The sequence below is a fragment of the Bos mutus genome, chromosome 11 (genome assembly GCF_027580195.1).
Source record: "Bos mutus isolate GX-2022 chromosome 11, NWIPB_WYAK_1.1, whole genome shotgun sequence".
NCBI lineage: Eukaryota > Metazoa > Chordata > Mammalia > Artiodactyla > Bovidae > Bos > Bos mutus.
Genome location: NC_091627.1, coordinates 38,782,430 through 38,800,759, shown reverse-complemented (window position 1 = coordinate 38,800,759; position 18,330 = coordinate 38,782,430). Strand labels below are relative to the sequence as shown.

General features: G+C 46.5%; 1 protein-coding gene across 15 annotated transcripts in view; it reads right to left on the bottom strand.

The window, feature by feature from the left end:
• The window catches only part of AAK1 (AP2 associated kinase 1), a 170,141-nt gene extending 154,266 nt beyond the window's left edge, over positions 1 to 15,875 (bottom strand). For 5 of the 15 annotated variants that reach the window (XM_070379332.1, XM_070379331.1, XM_070379333.1 and 2 more), the window contains exons 1-2: positions 15,532 to 15,871; positions 14,845 to 15,232 (exon numbers count right to left, since the gene is read on the bottom strand). In XM_070379332.1, the coding sequence (XP_070235433.1) occupies positions 14,845 to 15,010 (166 nt within the window). In that variant the 5' untranslated portion in view covers positions 15,011 to 15,232; positions 15,532 to 15,871. Of the gene's footprint in view, positions 1 to 14,844; positions 15,233 to 15,531 lie in introns of all 15 variants that reach the window. The other 10 variants (XM_070379329.1, XM_070379335.1, XM_070379336.1 and 7 more) reach the window with 8 other exon arrangements.
• Positions 15,876 to 18,330: the final 2,455 nt, after the last annotated feature.

Below are 18,330 nucleotides of genomic sequence, written 5' to 3'. Positions count from 1 at the left end.
AGACACTCTGGTAGCAGTAAGAAGTGACAGGTGACAATCTTTTAAGAAAGGAACCAGAAAACACTGAAAAGCACAACATGAAATTCAAAAAGCCTAGCAACCCAGGGCCAATTTATTCAGGAGCAAATTGTCTCGCCCATATCATGCAAAGGCCCTAACAGATCTGTAACAAAACAAGAACATTCTAATAACAATGCATTTGAGAAATAAGAGAACAGGAAGATGTTAGAGAAAGCAAATTCACCATCATCTCGTTCTCATTTTACAGACAAGAACCTGATGATGGACAGAGCTGGGAAGCCTTTTGTCCAGAATCCAGGGCATGGTGGTCACCAGACAGGTTCAGATCAAGGGTACTTTCCGCCTATATTATGCTGCCTCTGTGGTATATAATTCTTTTAATTTTTATTTGTTTATTTTTGGCTGCACAGGGTCTTCGTTGCTTTGCATGGGCTCTAATTGCAGCGCGCCGGCTTCTCATTGTGATGGCTTCTCTTGTTGCGGACCACAGGCTCTAGGCGAGCGAGCTTCAGCAGTTGCAGCACGAGGGCTCAGCAATTTTGGCTTGCAGGCTCTAGAGCGCTGGTTCAGCAGTTGTGGCACAAGGGCTCAGCTGCTCCTAGGCACGTGGGATCTTTTGGGACCAGGGATCAAACCTGTGTCCCCTGCACCGGCAGGCAGATTCTTACTCACTGCACCACCAGGGAAGCCCAGTGGCATATAATTTAGAAGACAGGAAATACATAATGCATTTCAGAAAAAGCCCAATTCAAAATCGTGCATTTTTCAGAACTGATAAAACATTCAGGGGTCAGGACAACACGTATTCTTATTTTGAGTCATCTCAAATGGGCTCTCCATATGACCAGGCCATTCTTCTACTTATTCTCAGTCCTTCTCTCCATAAACCTAGGAAACTCCTCCATATCCTTCTTTCCTCTCTTGAACCCCCAACTCAACTCCCATCCCACATCATCCAAGAGAAAACAGAAGCCATGAGGCAAGAACTCCCTCAACTTGCCAAACCTCACCAATTCCTTCTCCTGCATCCCCATTCTTACTTCTCTTCCTTCCAGGTCAGTGAATAAAGTGCTCTTTCTCCTCTTCAAGGTCATCTGTTCCATAAAAGTCCATGACTCCATCCATGACCTGCCATCACCTCCTCAGCCCTATTTCAATAGTAACCGTCCCGTACTACATTTCCAACTTCCTCCCTAGTGGCCACTTCTTTTCCACTTAATGTACTCAAGACTCTTCCACCACTTAATAATAATAAATTCCTCCTGACTCAGCATCCCCCTCACTTCCCATTCATTCATTTCACTCCCACCTAGATTCCACTCCATCACTCCACTTAGAATGTTCTTAACAAATCTCATGAATGATCCCCGTATTTTCAAATCCAAGAGATGCTCTTCCATCCTCGTCCTGGGTGACCTTTCTGCTTTCTTACACCCTGATGTATCCACACCCTTCTTACTTTTAAATCTACTTAGTATTCATTTCCCTCACTCACTCTCTCCCAGTTCTCCATCCATATCCTCAGCCATTCCTTCTGCCTCCTCCATGTGCTCACTCATTCATTCAGCTGGTTTTCATCTGAGCTTTTAGATGTACCAGGCCCTAGCCAGGCACTGGGGACAGAGCAGCAAACAAGTCAGTCAAGGGCTCTGCTTTCATGGAGGTGAAATTCTAGTGGGGAGGAGATAAACAACGAGCAAGAAAAATCAGCTGACATGTGCTACCTGGCAAATTAAAACATGATGGGTTCCTTATAATGGATGGTCAAGAAAGGCCTGAGATGAGATTTAAATGAGTGCCTATCTGTTCCAAAAGTTACACACAGGGATTAGTTTTAGGCACCACCTCTCCAGACTCAATTTACAACTGAACTGCTTGTGCCATATTTATGAAACTTTCAAAGGCCATATCCTCTTTGACAGATATAAAAATCGCATGTCCTCTCCCCACCTCAACCCCTTGCATCTACAATTTGACTCTTTAGAGGGTAAAACCACCACTCCCCACTCTCACTGAGGTTCCCTTCTTTCCTGGCTGGACTGGGCATTTCCAAATTATACATTCCCTTCCTATCTGCCCCTTGCCCCTATGCTCACTACCCTGCACACACGTTGAGAGTCACTGTCTAATTTATTGCAGGCCAACAACTACACAGGGCTTCCCTTGTGGCTCAGCTGATAAAGAATTCACCTGCAATGCAGGAGACCTGGGTTCAATCCCTGGGTTGGGAAGATTCCCCTGGAGAACGGAATGGCTACCCACTTCAGTATTCTGGCCTGGAGAATTTCATGGACTGTATGTTCATGGAGTCACAAAGAGTCGGACACAACTGAGCGACTTTCACTTCATTTCACTTCTACAACTACACAAGCTAGAAAATTAATGCATGCCTTGCTTAAAGATAAATTCCAGTAATATCTGAGTTTTTGATACTTGACCTAACCTTAGTTTTAGAGTTCCTTTATAAAGTTAAGATATTTATACCTCACAGCTCTACTTTTGAGACTGACAGTATTAGGTACCCATAATAGAATCCAATCAACAAAGAGAGATTTACATGATTTTCTGGAAGATGTCCTATTTTGCTTTGTATTTTGTTGTTTTTCAACTTCACTGAAAAACTAGAAGATTTCTTATGATTGTAATGAGGTTCCAAATACAGAACTATTTTTTTTATTAAAAGAGGGATAAAGGAGGTCTATACCTCTCAAATCTAGTTCTAGTGCCTGCCCAGTGAATTATTCTCCAATACCCACCCTTGCACTGTTCAAATTTAAGAGTTCTTAATTGCATACAAAATAAATCTAAGGTTTATATCCTGCCTCCTAAGAACTATCTATCTTACACTAGAAAGTAGATATAACTGAAGAAACAGCAAAATAAAAGTGTGAGATTACAGGCCCAAAGAGTCAACAGAGCCAGCAAGACTGACAGGCACTGGAGGACAGAAGGAAGGAATGTCCATCTGACAGCTGCAGTGAGTACTGAGGTGAGGCAGGACAAAGGATCCGTGGATTAAGGTAGGTGGGTGGGCTGGGAAGGGGATCTCAGATGCAGGGGACACCATCAGTAGAGCATTGGAAACAGCTAAATCCATGGTTCATGGGAGATGAGTGGGAGCACAGGCCTGAATGAAACAGGAGACCTGTGTTAGAGCACAAAGATGTGAAGGTGGACGTGCGCCTGGAGGGCAGGCATTCCTCTGGCAGAGAGACCCAGGATACTAACAACAACCTGACAGGCTGGGGGAGTTAGCTGAACACACATGGCTTTTAAGTGGGGAAAAAAATAAAATAAAATCTGAATTTCTCCTCTCATTCATCCTGGGGTTTTGTAGATACTGTGAAAAATTTAGATATATAGATATAGAAGATACAGATATCTACCTATAAATATTATCTATTCATTTATCACCAAGACTCTAGCTCCACCAGGTTTTACACAGCAAACCAAATACTGCTTGATAAAAACAAAATTCATGCACCTAAATACTAAGAGTTACTGTTTGCAGACTGACTACATGCTAGACACTATGTTAGGTGCTCTACAGAATTTCATCCATTCTTACAACCACCCAGGGTGTTATCTGCATTTTGTAAATGACAAGCCAGGATCTTAATAAATTCCCCACCATCACAGGGATGGGGCCAGGATTCAAGCCAAGGACTGCCCACCTCCAGTACCCATGCTTTTAAACTAACTCTGAAAAGTCCTCTAAGAAGAACACCATGGTGCTCCCCTTGATCTAGGCAGTCAAGGAGCAAAGACAGAACTGAACATCAGGTTTTCCTCAATCTTTACTGAGCTACACCTTCTGGTAAAAACAGGGTTTTCCATAGCCGAAAGGTCAGAAAGAATTATTTCTTCCAACACTGTCCACTCCCCCACCACCAAGATTCCAGGGATTCTAAAAAACAGTAGAGGACAAAGGTCTGTGAAACAGGGCTAGGAGGCTACCCCCAGGGGAAATTAAACAAGTCTAACAAACCTGTAAGATAATCAGCACTTCCTGAACCAAGAAGATTCACTGACCAGGGTAAATGAGTCAAGGATACTAGCAGGAGACTTGCCACCTCTGTAAAGCTGGGAGGCCCCTCTTCTTTCTTCCTGTCCCTGAAGGGTAATAAAGTCTCCATTTTGTTCTCAAATTCATGCTCAGTTCCAGAAGGACAATAATCTTTCTCTCACTCTAAAGGTCCTAGTACAATAGCTATAAGCGTCCTTAAAAACAGGCGCCAAACAATTACATGGCATTATACTGCTTTCTCCAGGACTCAAGCCCCAGATGAAAGGCATCATTATTTAAGATCATTATAATTACAAATGATAATCCAACATCAATGCTATGCTTGGCCTTTTATTACAATAATATAGGGATGCCATGAACTCTTTCATCTAATAATCTCTTGGCTCTTCAGAAATCATAAATGACACAGCTTCAACTGGCATGGCCTTCCATTGGCTGCCAAAGTTAACTCAGAGCCCAAGGAGAAAAATGGTCAGATCAAGCTGATTCACTCACAGCGCATCTCAAATGAAACTCCAAGTTTTTACTCTTTTAACTTTGTTCCAACTTGGGGACTCGCCCTCTGTCAAGGCTCAAGTCTCAGGCAGAAGGATTCCTCTTTCCTAACAATTGTTCATAACTCAACAGAAGAACTGAGACTGCTTAAAGTACATAATAGACTAATGCCATAAAGCTAATAAGGAGGTATTAGGGGAAACACACTGACTGAAACCGCCCACCTTAACCAGGCACCATAGTAACCATCTGCATGAATTATTTTACGACAGGAGGTCCTGGTAGGGAACACTGAACTAGTAAGCCACAACCAACAGGAAGAGCTCAGGAAAGGTCAAAAGGAGAGGCCATGTGTCCTACCACCTCCCAGAATCCTTTTCACTGGCATCCATCTTGGCTGGGCAATGGGTGCGCCACCAGGAAGGACCCTGAGTCAAAGAGATTGGCCAAAGACAACCCGGAAACTAACCCCATCGGCATCAGACCCGAGACTAAGAGCCACATGACACAGCAGTTCTCCTGGTTCCCTTGCCCTCTTGCTCTCCACCCAGGCATCCCTTTCCAATAGAGGCTCTTGCTTTGTCAGCATGTGTGTCTCATTGGACAATTCATTTCCAAGTGTTAGACAAGAGCCCCCTTTCAGGTCCTGGAAGGGGTCCCCCTTCCTGCAACAGAGGGAGAAAGTAGGCACAAAATCTTGAAGGCAGTATAGCCTCAAAGTGCTAATATCCATTATTCCTGAGTGATTCAAAATCACATAGAATAAAAAAGTTTTGCTTTGGGTGTACACACGGAACATATGATTTATCTATGTAAAAAACTTTGTTCCTCAAAAGAGACTAAAAATGTTGCAACACTTACTTCAACTTTACTAAGAATATAATGTACAAAGGTGCAGAACTAGATGTGTTCCCTAGAACAAGGTTCCTCAAAGACGGAGTCCCAGAGAAAAGACTCAAGAACAATGACACTCCAGAAAACCTCGTCTAACCACTTCAGTCCTCACTGCTCCCTTTCCCTCAGCCACCCAGAATTTAGAGACTACACCACACACTCCAGCATTTCAGTAGCTATTGTCTTGTGGGGTGCACTCGTTTCCCGTGTGTTGGTCACGTCAACTGGGAGGGCAGGATCTGAGGCTTTGATTACTTCTCTGCCACAGCATTTCTAACAGAGCTGGGAGAAAATACACTTAGTAAACCTTGCTCCTCCTGGCTGGCAGGGCTAGCTGTGTCTCATGCACTCTGTGTTACACCCACAGCCTCTCACTTCATGATCACAGCAACCCAACAGAGAGAGAAGGACATTTACTACAAACCAGGAAGCAGAGGCTCACGATGGTTCAACAACTACCTCAAAGCCAGATGGATAAGTAGTGTAAGTGGAGGAACTTGAACCCAAGATCATTAGCTGCAAGTATTAGACTCTTCATGAAAATTCTTCCTCGTACAAAGGATTATCGATATCTTCTCTCATAACATTCTGACCTTTATTATCCCTTCCCAACTGAACCTTGTTTTGAGTAATTCAATTCAGAAAGTGCTTCAACCCCATTTTGGGGTTGCTCAGATATGGGAATTTGGGGAGAATTTTTTTGAGCTCATAATTCACAAATAGTCAGTAGACAGCATTGTTAGAATCTCCTCAGCCAGGACCCACACAGACCTGCCATTCTACCTCTGCTGGTGTGTTTGTTGGTTTATTCTGGAAGTAGTTGTTTTACACAGAAAATTACATAGAGACTTTTAACCATAGTAAGTTAAGAAAGATTGCTGGCTTGCTGATTCTGAGAAAATGAATTTAAAAATTAAGTGACATGCCTGAGTCACACAGCAAACTAGACCCTTCTAAGCCGTGCTGACTCCTCTCTTTCCCGACACTGACCAGCATATCATGCTGAAGACCTTGACACTGCTGACTTCTGGGGTTGGATAATTCTCTGTTGAGGGTAGGGGATCAAGTGCATGGTGGGATGTTTAGCAGTACCCCTGGCCCATACTCACTAGATGCCAGGATTACCCCGTCCTGTGACAATCAAAGGGGGCTTCCCGTGGCTCAGCATAAAGAATCCACCTGCAATGCAGGAGCCACAGGAGATACGGGTTTGATCCCCAGGTCGGGAAGATTCCCTGGAGGAGGGCATGGCAACGCACTCCAGTATTCTTGCCTAGAGAATCCCCATGGACCGAGGAGCCTGGCGGGCTACAGTTCATAGGGCTGCAAAGAGTCAGACATGACTGAAGCGACTGAACACGCACCCACACATGTGACAATCAAAAATGTCTCCAGACATTGCTAATTGTTGCAGGGACGGGGTGGGGAGGGGGTGTGTGTAATCACCCTTGCTCCACTGCTCTAGACCAGTGGTCTTCAGAGGTACAACAATCCACTGGGTTTAGAAAGAAAACATGAGAATATTTATAGTAACTGTCATCTTAAAAAACAAGATTAAAAAAAAAAAGACAAGACCTCATCTTTACTAATAGTTAATACAAAATCCATCTCTAGCACTCCCATTGAGTCCAAATGGCAGTCACACACCTCAGAGAAATACGACAGGATCCTGGGGGAAGAAGGAAGCTCCGCAGCAGAGGCTGAGATGCACCGTCCATATGCTTAGTTAAGTGCCTTTACTGATTACATTTGTTTTAAATGGATTAGCCCTCATAAAACAAACAAGGGGATCAAAAAGATTCCTGAGAGAAACCTTCGATAAAAGATAACACAAGCATACATGAGCAACAAGACAATGTTCCGGGCATCCTCTTCATTAGTCACACGACAATGCAGAAACCACCACAGTCTAATAAAACATGACAAGATTCACCCATACCTGACTGAGGTGACTTCAAGTATGGATCTGCATCCACTATCATAAGTGATGCACCTCATTTTAAGTATATACTGTGCCTTCAGGGTCCAGCCAACAATAGCAGGACGTGACATAAACAAACAGACAGACATAAATGAAGGGACAGACTGTTTGTAAACCGACAGTGCTATTCTATTAAAAAAGTTTATGAGACTGTTTTTCTAAACCAACACTGCCCACTACAACTTTGAGATGACATTTTCTGCATCTGTGCTGTTCAAAACTGTAGGCAGTAGCCACATGCAGCTACTAAGCAAGTGAAAAGTGGTCTGATGAACTAAATTGTATTTTATTTCAGATCATTTAAATTTTAATAGCCACATGCGGCTAGCGGCTACTTCATTGGCCCACACAGTCCGGAACCACTAGTCCTGGACCGCACAGTTGTGGACCACCGTTGCCTCAAAACACCCAGCTCGCAGTGAGCAGTGCATTTTTCCTGCTTTTGTATCTTTGGCCGTGTTACTCTTTCTGCCTAGAATGTTCTGTTGACCCTGTCCATCTAGCAATAAGTTCTTATTTTTGAAGACACATTTCAAGTATCACCCTTCGTTAGCTTTCCCTGACTTCTTTTCACCCAAAAATCAATGGTCCCCCATGTCTGTCCCCCTGGCCCTGTTCACCCTTTATCTTAGCATTGAGAGCTATTTGTTCGTGTGTCTGAAGTTCTGTGAGTGTGAGTTCCTCAAGGCAGAACCGTGTCTTATTTAATCACTGCATGATATCCAGCACAGAGTGGGTGCTCAGGGACGATTACTGAACCAACAAACCCAGGTCTCCCAATCACCCCGCAGGGCTCCCACCACCACACCGAACACACCGGAAGATGGCTCCAGAAAAGGAGGCTCAAGGCCACGCTTTGCTACTTCAAGTGCTGGATGCTACTTCAATAGACAATTCCATTCCTATGATTATCACTGTTTGGCTCCTGCAGATGCAGATGTCACAGAGATTTCTTAAGCATCCATCCTTTGAAGAGGACAAGATGAAGGTGCACAGTCAGTCCCCTTTCTGAAGTGTCAACTTTCAAAGACGGCAAGTTAAAATGACTGCTCTGATGCAGGAGTGTGTTTTCATGTGTACTTTATTAGTATTTACTGAGCTTTTCTTGTGTACTCTACCCGCAGTTTTAGCTCCTGAGGTATAAGTATAGCCTCCTCCCAGACCCTCCTACTCAGAACCCATGGGAAACTGATTCTCTCTCTTCACAACCTCTCATTAAGTGAGCCTGACTTTGTTAGAAAGACCAAAGGAAAGGCTTTGAGCATGCAATGGCTTATTCTGGATTTCATTTCTGAATTCTAGATTTGGCTATATTTAGCAAAGCTATAACCGTCATCATGCCTGAAGCCAGGAAGAAGACACCATTCACAAACCACCCCCTGAAAATCTGCAGTTGCCACTAAAAGACCAGACTTCCCAGCAGGCAAAGACATCTGAAGTGGGAGGGGTCAAATTGGTGATTGCGTCAAGAGAAGACCTCACAGGCTTCTAGCCAACCTCCCAGCCTGCCACTGAAGCTCTCTGTGACCTGATTTCCTTTTCTTTTCTCTCCAACACACCTGCTCTGGTCAAACATGCTCCTTTTCTCCCCTGTCCATTCCTTCCTGTAACACTGGTCATCTCACTCCCCTACCTGCTTCAGCTTCAAGCTTCTTGCATCTATTTGAAGCTTCAGGACCTCTCTTCCCCAGACACCAGCCACCTCCTCGCCCCACTACTGGCAAAGGGCTGAGGCATAGAAGGAAGCACTGCCTACTGGACAGCTAGGCAACAGTTACTCGGACGGCCCAGGGCCACTGGGGAAAGCGAGCAGCCAGTGCTGTCAGGGAGAAATGGAAAAGAATTTCCTTCTACCACATTGTATCCTTCTTTCCTTGATTCTGGAAGGGAAACTTGTACCAACCAAAATGACACCACCAGACTAGTTGGTATTCCCAGAACTCACCACACTGTCTCCCCACCCCACACTTTCGCACACGCTATTCTTTCTGCTTGGAAAGGCTTGGGTAACCCTCATTGGGAACCTCTGGGTAATTTACATTCCTGTTTAAATGACACTTCATCTGGAAACCCTCCACCCCAGGGCCTTTCTCCTTTATCATCTCATAACATCTTTTTACCATCTACTCTATATCCAGGACCATGCTAAGTACTGGACACTTATCTTAGGATTATTCATTGGTTTATAGCAAACCCGTCAATCCTAAAGGAAATCAACCCTGAATAACCACTGGAAGAACTGGAGCTGAAGCTCCAATACTTTGACCACCTGATGCGAAGAGCTGACTCACTGGAAAAGACCCTGACGCTGGGAAAGACTGATGGCAGAAGAAGGGGACAATAGAGGATGATATGGTTGGATGGCATTACCAACTCAATGGACATGAATTTAAGCAAACTCAGGAAAGTAGAGGACAGGGACGCCTCGCCCGCTGCAGTCCATGGGGTCACAAAGAGTAAGACATGACTTACTGACTGAACAACAACAATGAGCTCCTTAAGAGCCAGGCCCAAGTTCCATTCATCCTCTAGCTTTGGAATCTAATACAGTGCCTGATACAGAGAAGGCATTGACATTCCCTAAATGAATACATGCCTGCATCATTCTGATACTGCTAATACATATTTCTGACATACACATATATAGATACACACACATTTGTTGGTTTAGCTGGTTTCAAATGTATTTTTTAAATGTCACTACTTTGCATTGTAAGTAGGAGAAACTGTCAATGTTTACTGCCACAGAGACTTAACTGGGTAGTTCTCATTAACCCTAGACCTGAATTCTTTTAGTGGAGGTCAAAATACTGTTCTGAGGGCCCCCTGGTCCACCTTATATAAACCTACGCAGTTCTGGAATGTTGTTTTGGACACAGCAGGTAGTCAACGTTTACCTGTGTCTGGAGCTTAGATGTAAAGCTTCTCAGACCTCCTTTGAGCATTGCTCCACTTTTCCCACTGAGCTTGTTCTGGAAGCTTAAACCAGATCTTCCCTTGACATCCCATGCCCGTTACCTCAGACATGTTTTAGTATCTCATTATGGTATCTTTCCTGAGGAAGCTAGAGAAACAATATCCAACCCTGAGCCAGCCAAGACAAAGCCAGATCCTCTGAACTGGTGATGGAGAGCCTTCACTTCCCCAGACAAACCCCCTAGGACTAGTTAGTGAGACAGGGTGAGCAGGGCTGAAGCCACTGATCTTCCACTCCAGCAGCTTGTCCTTGGGGTTCCTGCGATTCCCCCCAATAAAGGACAGACCAAACCGACATGAGAGAAAGAGGGATGGTCAGTGGGAATAGGTGGTAACAGGGTATGTGCTTGAAGTCCACCGCATCACCCCTCCCTGAACTACCCGGCCACTGCCCTGGGCACCTGATGTACGACTCTCGGCCTGAGACACCCCTGGCTAGGATGGGTGGCTAGGTCAGCACCTGGAGCCTCAAAGGCGCATGGCTACCCCAAACATCTCTTGATCCCTTAAGGAGCCATGAGGCCTCTGCAAAGAACATTTGGCTCTGCCCACACACAATGGGGGGGGGCGGTGGGGGGGAGTAGCTGCAGTCAAGCTAGCCTTCACATTGCCCCAACTCCTCCTTAACTATCTGCCTATATGGCTGAAAAATAATAGCTCCCAAATATTGAACATCTGAAAAATGTTGAGTAATTTACATATGTCGCTTCATTTAATCTTCAAGACTGCTCCCTAGGGCAGTGGCTCTGAAACTTCAGCTTGCAGCAGAATCTCTTCAGGAACTTGTTAAAACCCCACAGCCACACAGCCTCTGCGGTGAGGCCCGAATTTGCATTTCTAACAAGCTCCTGACCCAGGTGCCACACTTTGACTACCACTGTCAGAGAGATCGAAGACAGGCTGGAAATGTCTTACCCAAGGTTTCACAGCTGGTCGAGAACACATCCAGAATTTGAACCTGGATCTGCCTGATTCCTTGGAGAAGGTGATGGCACCCCACTCCAGTACTCTTGCCTGGAAAATCCCATGGATGGAGGAGCCTGGTAGGCTGCAGTCCATGGGGTTGCAAAGAGTCGGACACGACTGAGCGACTTCACTTTCAGTTTTCACTTTCATGCATTGGAGAAGGAAATGGCAACCCACTCCAGTGTTCTCGACTGGAGAATCCCAGGACAGGGGAGCCTGTTGGGCTGCCGTCTATGGGGTCGCACAGAGTCGGACGTGACTGAAGCGACTTAGCAGCTGCAGCAGCAGCTGCCTGATTCCTTGGGGGCTTCCCTGATAGCTCAGTTGGTAAAGAATCTACCTGCAATGCAGGAGACCGTGGTTCGATTCCTCGGTCGGGAAGATCCACTGGAGAAGGGACAGGCTACCCACTCTAGTATTGCCGGGCTTCCCTTGCGGTTCAGCTGATAAAGAATCCGCCTGCAGTGCAGGAGACCTAGTTTCAATCCCTGGGTTGGGAAGATCTCCTGGAGAAGGGCAAGGCTACCCACTCCAGTATTCTGGCCTGGAGAATTCCACGGACTGTATAGTCCATGGGCTCCCAAAGAGCTGGACACAACTAAGCGACTTTCACTTTCACTGCCTGATTCCACAGACAGCGCTGGTAAACACCTCACTGTAGGAGTGAAAGTCTGCCTTTCTCTTGTTTTCCTAAATTCACTGACAGCTCCTTAAAGGCAGGCATTACACTTTAAACCTCCCTGTATCCTCCTTCTCAGACCCTAGTAGTACCTTTGTACTTGGTGGGTACTTCACAGGCACTTTGTATACTGGCTCCTCCATAGCTATATACATGTGTGTGTGTGTCACTCAGTCGTGTCCAACTCTTTGTGAATCCATGAACTGTAGCCTGCCAAGCTCCTCTGTCCATGGAACTCTCCAGGCAAGAATACTGAGGTTGGTTTCCATTTTCTCCTCCAGGGTATCTTCCTGACCCAGGGATCAAATTTGTGTCTCTTTATGCCTCCTGCAATGGCAGGAGGGTTCTTTACCACTAGCCCCACCTGGGAAGCCCAAATAGTAGTGCTTTTGCATTGGCTGGGAATCAAACCAGGGCCTCCTACATGGCAGGCAAGAATTCTACCACTGACCCACCAATGCTTAGCACCAATTCTCCAGGCAAGAATAATGGAGGGGGTGGCATGCCCTCCTCCAGGCAATCTTCCTGACCCAGGGATCAAACTCATGTCTCTTTCATCTCCTGCAATGACAGGCAGGGTCTTTACCACTAGTGCCACCTGGGAAGCCCAATAGATTTCTAAGAGCCACAAATTCAAATTCAATCAAAGAACATAAAGAGGGCAACACTGCCAACCAAGTTTTCCATGGCCCTCCCTCTTGCTACTCTGAGTGTCTGTGCTGACACTGAACCTGGATAATTCCAACTCATCCTTCAGTCAGTCACTTCCTGCAGCAAGCAATTCTTGGCACTCTAAAACTGCACCCTAAGTTAATTTCCATGATGGCTCATATCGCTTGATTTTAACTGGCTGTTTTCCATCTCTCAAAGTAGTATGTAAACCCTAGCATCTAGTTTTAAATTATATTCCCCAGAACCTAGCACAGCGCCTGGTACATCGCAGACACTCTATCACTGTTTGTTGAATGAATGAATGAACACGGAGCTGCAAGCTCTCAGTTCCATTTAAAAATAAAAGGGCATGATGTACAGTTCTCAGGGATGAATTCTGGGGAAGAAAAGGGCAGCAGAGATGGAAAATTTGCCTTTTCTCTTCCCCATCAACTCAGACTCTGAGAAGTGGCACCACTTAGGGTTACCTCCTCTCTAACGAGACAACATCCTAGCTGAACAAAATGTTTCTGGGCTATAAGGTCAGCAGAGGCTGTTGAGAGGGAAGGAAGGAGCTTGGTGCCCCCTCATTCCTCCCAATTTCTCTCTCACAGACACACTTCTTCTCCATTTCTCCATCCCACTGCGGGCCAGGGCTCTGGCACAGGGATGAGACAGATCAGATTCAAGGGTGCGGAGCTGGCAGCGGGCACAGAAGCATCTCCCATCCTGCACCAAAGCCCACAAGGAAGGATCCAAAGGGATAGTGACTCAGACCCCGGATCAAGTCCAGCTAGAGCAGCACTGAGAATGGAAAAGCGCGTCAATTTCATAAGGACATCCACTGCCAGATGTTTTTTTTAAGACACTGTTTTTAAAGTAAAGACTTCAGCCATAAGCCCAGAAAACTGGGCCCAGCTGAATTCCATGCTGATACAAGCTGAGAGCCTGACACAGCTCCTTCCTCCTCCAAGCCCACCAGCAGCAACACTCACCGTGACAGGCAGTTCCCAGGCCCGGGTCAGGACCCTTGCTCCAACCTTAGCTTGCAAAAAGGCTCCTTCCCCAGCAACTGAACTGTTCCCCCACCATGCTGCAGTAATACAGGCCTCCCCTTCCCCCATCCCTTGTCAGCCGATAAAACAACCTACAGCAGGTTGGCCCCATCCAATTAGTTTGAATAGCTTCATGCCAAGGAAATTGCTGCTTTTATTAAAAATAAAAGCACACTCGGCAGGCAATGGGCTGTGAAAAGTATGAGTCTGGCATAATTATGAAGGTCAAGGTTAAGGTTACCAAAAGAGACATGCAATAATTTCCAGAAAGCCTGGGGGATAAAGATATATACCTACATGTCCGTAGATATAGAGGAACACACATGTAGGGAATTTACATAGTAGATCTATATAACATCCTCTCCAACAGAGAAAAAGCAAAAATCAGATGCCACTCACAAGTAATTCTTTTGGCAAAACACTCACACACCCCAAAATCAAAAGACAAGAATAGGAAGAAGGGCCCACTGGACCGATTTCAAAATAACCACATTCATTCCATGTAATTTCTGTTATCCGAACTGTATCCTGGGGACCTGATTACAGTTAGGTCAGGAAACAAACCTAGTCAAACCCACCAAGTGCCTTGGCTCTTGGAAAAACACATTCTGATTCCCTGAAAACCCTCTCTTCCTTCTAAGCCCTGCTCAAGGGAGAGGGAAAGTTGGGTGGGAGGAGAAACCCTCTTAAAGGTTCTCCAACCCCACCCTGCAGCCCTCACATCAGTATTTCAAGTTTTAGGAGCATCACAAGCCCCACACCCTACATCTGATGTGAAGCTTTGCACTTTCACACATACGTTTTTCTCGTCTGATCCTCACAATTCCATGAGGCAGGCAAGAACTGTCCCGTCAATTTTTTTTTTTTTAAATAAAAGGCCACCGAGGTAAACAATTTCTGGCAAACTCCCCCCACCCCATAAAGCCCTGTCACTCTGAAATCCCCGTTTCAAATTTCTCAAGGACAAGGATTCACAGGGAGGGAGAAGGATGGGTGAACTGGGCAAAAGCCATTCATACATTCAACAACTGGAAACCAGAGTCTTGCTGCATCAGCACAAGATTTTAATTTACGGCGCACCGAAAGAGTCCCACCATACCTTCCGCCAGCACCTCGTCCACAGTGACCTGCTGTCGCCCAATGCCAAAGACCCTTCCGATGTAGCCGCTGCCCAGGCCCGAGGTGCTGCCCCCTCCTCCGCTGGAGCCGGAGCCCAGGCCAGAGCCACCCTGCTCTCGCCTGGAGTCGAAAAACTTCTTCATCATGCGAAAAGGAAGCAGGAAAGCAAAATACCGACGGTTTCTGGATTTTTTTTTTTTTTTAAACAAGAGATCCAAGGAGATTTCTTCTCGGATTTCAGCTCGGAGAGGAGCCACCCGAATCCGGCCGTGGGGGTGGGGGCTGAGGGAGGATGCCTATAGGAATATGCGTGTCAATCGCGCGGCGGTCCCCTCCTCCTCAAGAGAGCGATTCGTGTAAGTTTAAACCTGCGATGACAGAGGGAGAGAAAGAGGATGAATCAGTAACACACTTAAAAATTCAACTGCTGAGTCCTAGGGGGAGCAGAAGCCACCATCCTGGGGAAACGCTTCATGAATTTTCCTAGAGAGAAAAACCCTGGGGCTGAAAACGCATCCCCGGCCCCAGAACCCAGGACTCCCGTGCCCTGGGCTCTGAAAAAGGAGGAATTCGGGCCGCCCCGGGCAGCGCTGACCCAGCGGGCAATGCCTCCCCTCCTCCCCGGTCTCCCTGCCGCCCCGCGAGGCAGCATCCCGGCGGCACCCACTTGAGATGGCTCGGCGGCCGGCGCCCAGCTACCAGCCCCGCAACATTGTCACGGCCGCCGGGCCGGCCTGCGACGCGGAGAGGAGGAGGCGCTGCAGCGAGAGCCGGGGCCGCATTCGGCGCCCGCCCGCCCGCCAGCTGATCCCCGGAGCGCCCGGCGGAGACTGACCCGCCGCCCCTCCCCCGCGCGCGCTCCCGCCCGGCTCCATCCACCCAACCAGGAAGTGAACCGCCGCCGGAAGTGCCTTCCCGAGCGGCAGGGCCAGGGGCTGAGGCCCCTGGCGGCCTCCACTCTGTCACCAAGAATGAGAACGCGTTGTCGGAGAGAAGGGGAGTCGGGAAACCGGGTCTCAGTGCGGAGAGAGTTTTGGAAAAGAACGTTGATATTGCCCGATCCGTAGAGCACCATGGGAAAGGTAGTTCGCTGCAGCCTAGCGGCTGGACTACAACTCCCAGAATGCCCTGGAGGAGCGAGAGAGGCGGCTGCGGTGGCCTTCTCCGCCACGGAGGTGGTTAGCGGGGTGGTGCATTTGTGGGGTTTGGTTATTTAAACACATCCGGTAAAGAAACTGCCAGGGACTAGGGTTTCCACCCTGCTGCATGTTCCACCCTTCTGGAGCCATCTTATTTGTGACTTGACCTCCCTGCACAAGGGATTCTGGGGATTGTGGTTTCCAAACGGATCGAGGCTGACACCTGAAGGACGCCGCTTAGCCGCTTAGCCCCTAGCGGGTCCTGCGGGGCTTACCGACGTCACCTGGACAGAGGTGGAAGACCGAGGGCGATCGGGAAATTTTCGCTGGCCGTTGGTGCCTGGCCACACCTCAAAGCTAACCCTAACATAAATAAAACCAGAGCCCTTCCTCCTCCCAACTTCAAAAGCAGCTTTTGCTCACAGATGTTGAGAACAGGCTCAGCGGTCAGCTTTGAGCTAGGCACTGTGAAAACCCTTAATAAGACGGTGCCTTTTCAGGACATTTGCAGGCGAGACTCAAACTGAGAAACTTAGAGAGCGTATGTGCGGAGCAAATCGTAGGCTACCAGGAGACCCAAACCCTTGGCTCGACCCCAAACTTCGGGGCTTGTCTGACGGTGATCCTTAATTCTTCCACCTTTTCTGATGCTGTGGTTTTGCCTGACCTTCATTTAACCCCCGCCCACACGAGAACTCTAGACTGACTGTTATATCTTTCCTCTTCAATATTCCCGTTTTGATGCTTATTTTTACCCTGATAACGCCCGAGTGCGCAGAATGGAGGTGGACAGTGTGGTTTCCATCTGCCAAAGGCAGAAGATTTGGACCCTTCTTGGTACCCTTCTCCATCCCTAGATTTCCAGATAGATGATGCTGACAGTAGTGCCAAATCCTTTCGCATCCCCGCTCCCCAGATCCATGATTTTTCAAATCCTGAATATAAGTTATTTCTCACCTCCACTTGCTCCCTATTTCTGAGACAGCCCTTTTGGCTTGTAAATTAGTCCTAGAATTTTTTCTGCAGGCATTTGAAGAGAGTAGAAAAAGGTGCTCCAGGGCGGGGCGACCGGCGGGTGGTGAGGTTAGGGGTATGGTGTTCTTGGTTTCTCTTAAGTAAAATTTAAATTTTAAATTGAACTGTGACTGAATTGACAGAGGTTTCTGCTGCTTCCTCTTCCTCCTCCTCCTCTTTTTTCTCCTCCCTCTTTTCTTTCTCCCTGTTGTCCTCCTCCTCTTTTTTGTTCATCGTGTTTCAAGTAGTATCGTAGTTAAACTATCAGTTAAACTTCCTGTGTAGAGACAGCATCTTTTCTTCCGGAGGGAGTCGATGTTGTCACCTCAGTTCACAAATCGGCGCAGCCACCTCCAGGGCAGAACGCAGCACCTGCTAAGACAGCCCCTCGAAACAAACCCAAGGGAGGCATGTTCTCTGCACTTTCCTTAAAAGGCTAGATTTTTTCCCAAGGAAGTTTGGAATAGGTCTTGAAATAGATGGGAGAGCTAATTTGAATTAGATTCATTGACCTCCATCTTTCTCTGCACCTACTGATCTTGGCTTTTTTAAAGACCTGTTGGGTCCTAGAATCTGTTGCTATCTCAGTTTTTACTTTCCTAGACTTTCCTGTTAACCAGACTAGGCCAGAATTCAGCAGATCCCCAGTCTTACTTCTAAGATACAAAAATGTGTTTTTATCTTGTAGAATTAAGGTAGCTAACTTGTATTCATTGAGCGTTCATCTGGATGCTTTGATCAGAATCTGAGGGAAGAAGTTTTACAAAGAAGAAAAAGAAGGAAAAAACAGAAGACTAGATTTTTTTGTCTTCCATTCTCTTGGAGACTAATGGCAGTTATACTGACAAAACCACAATTTTTAATGTTTTACATGTATTAAGTTAGTGAGTTCTCATAACAACACTATGAAGTAAGGTACTATTGTTAGTTTCACTTTATAGATGGGGCACTGAAGCATAGAGGTAAGTGACTTGCCCAAAGTCACACAAATAGTAACTGGCAAAACCAGGACTCAAATCCAAACATTTTAGCTGCAGAACCCAGTGCTTAGCTAGCAACACCATACTGCCTACTTAAAGTAAGAAGCAAATCTATAAGCAGCATGGGACCAGGAGATAGGAAACCTCTACCACTCCATAGCTGTGCCCCTGACCACTTAGAACTCTGGACCTATTTTGCAGCCAAAAAGCAATAGCTCTCTTACAACGCTTAGTAATTCTCTAGTTCTTAGTGCAAGGTAATCAGATCAACCACTGTAATCTCAAGATTCCTAGCACACTTACAGAAGTATGATTTGTCCAACCTGGCCTTGC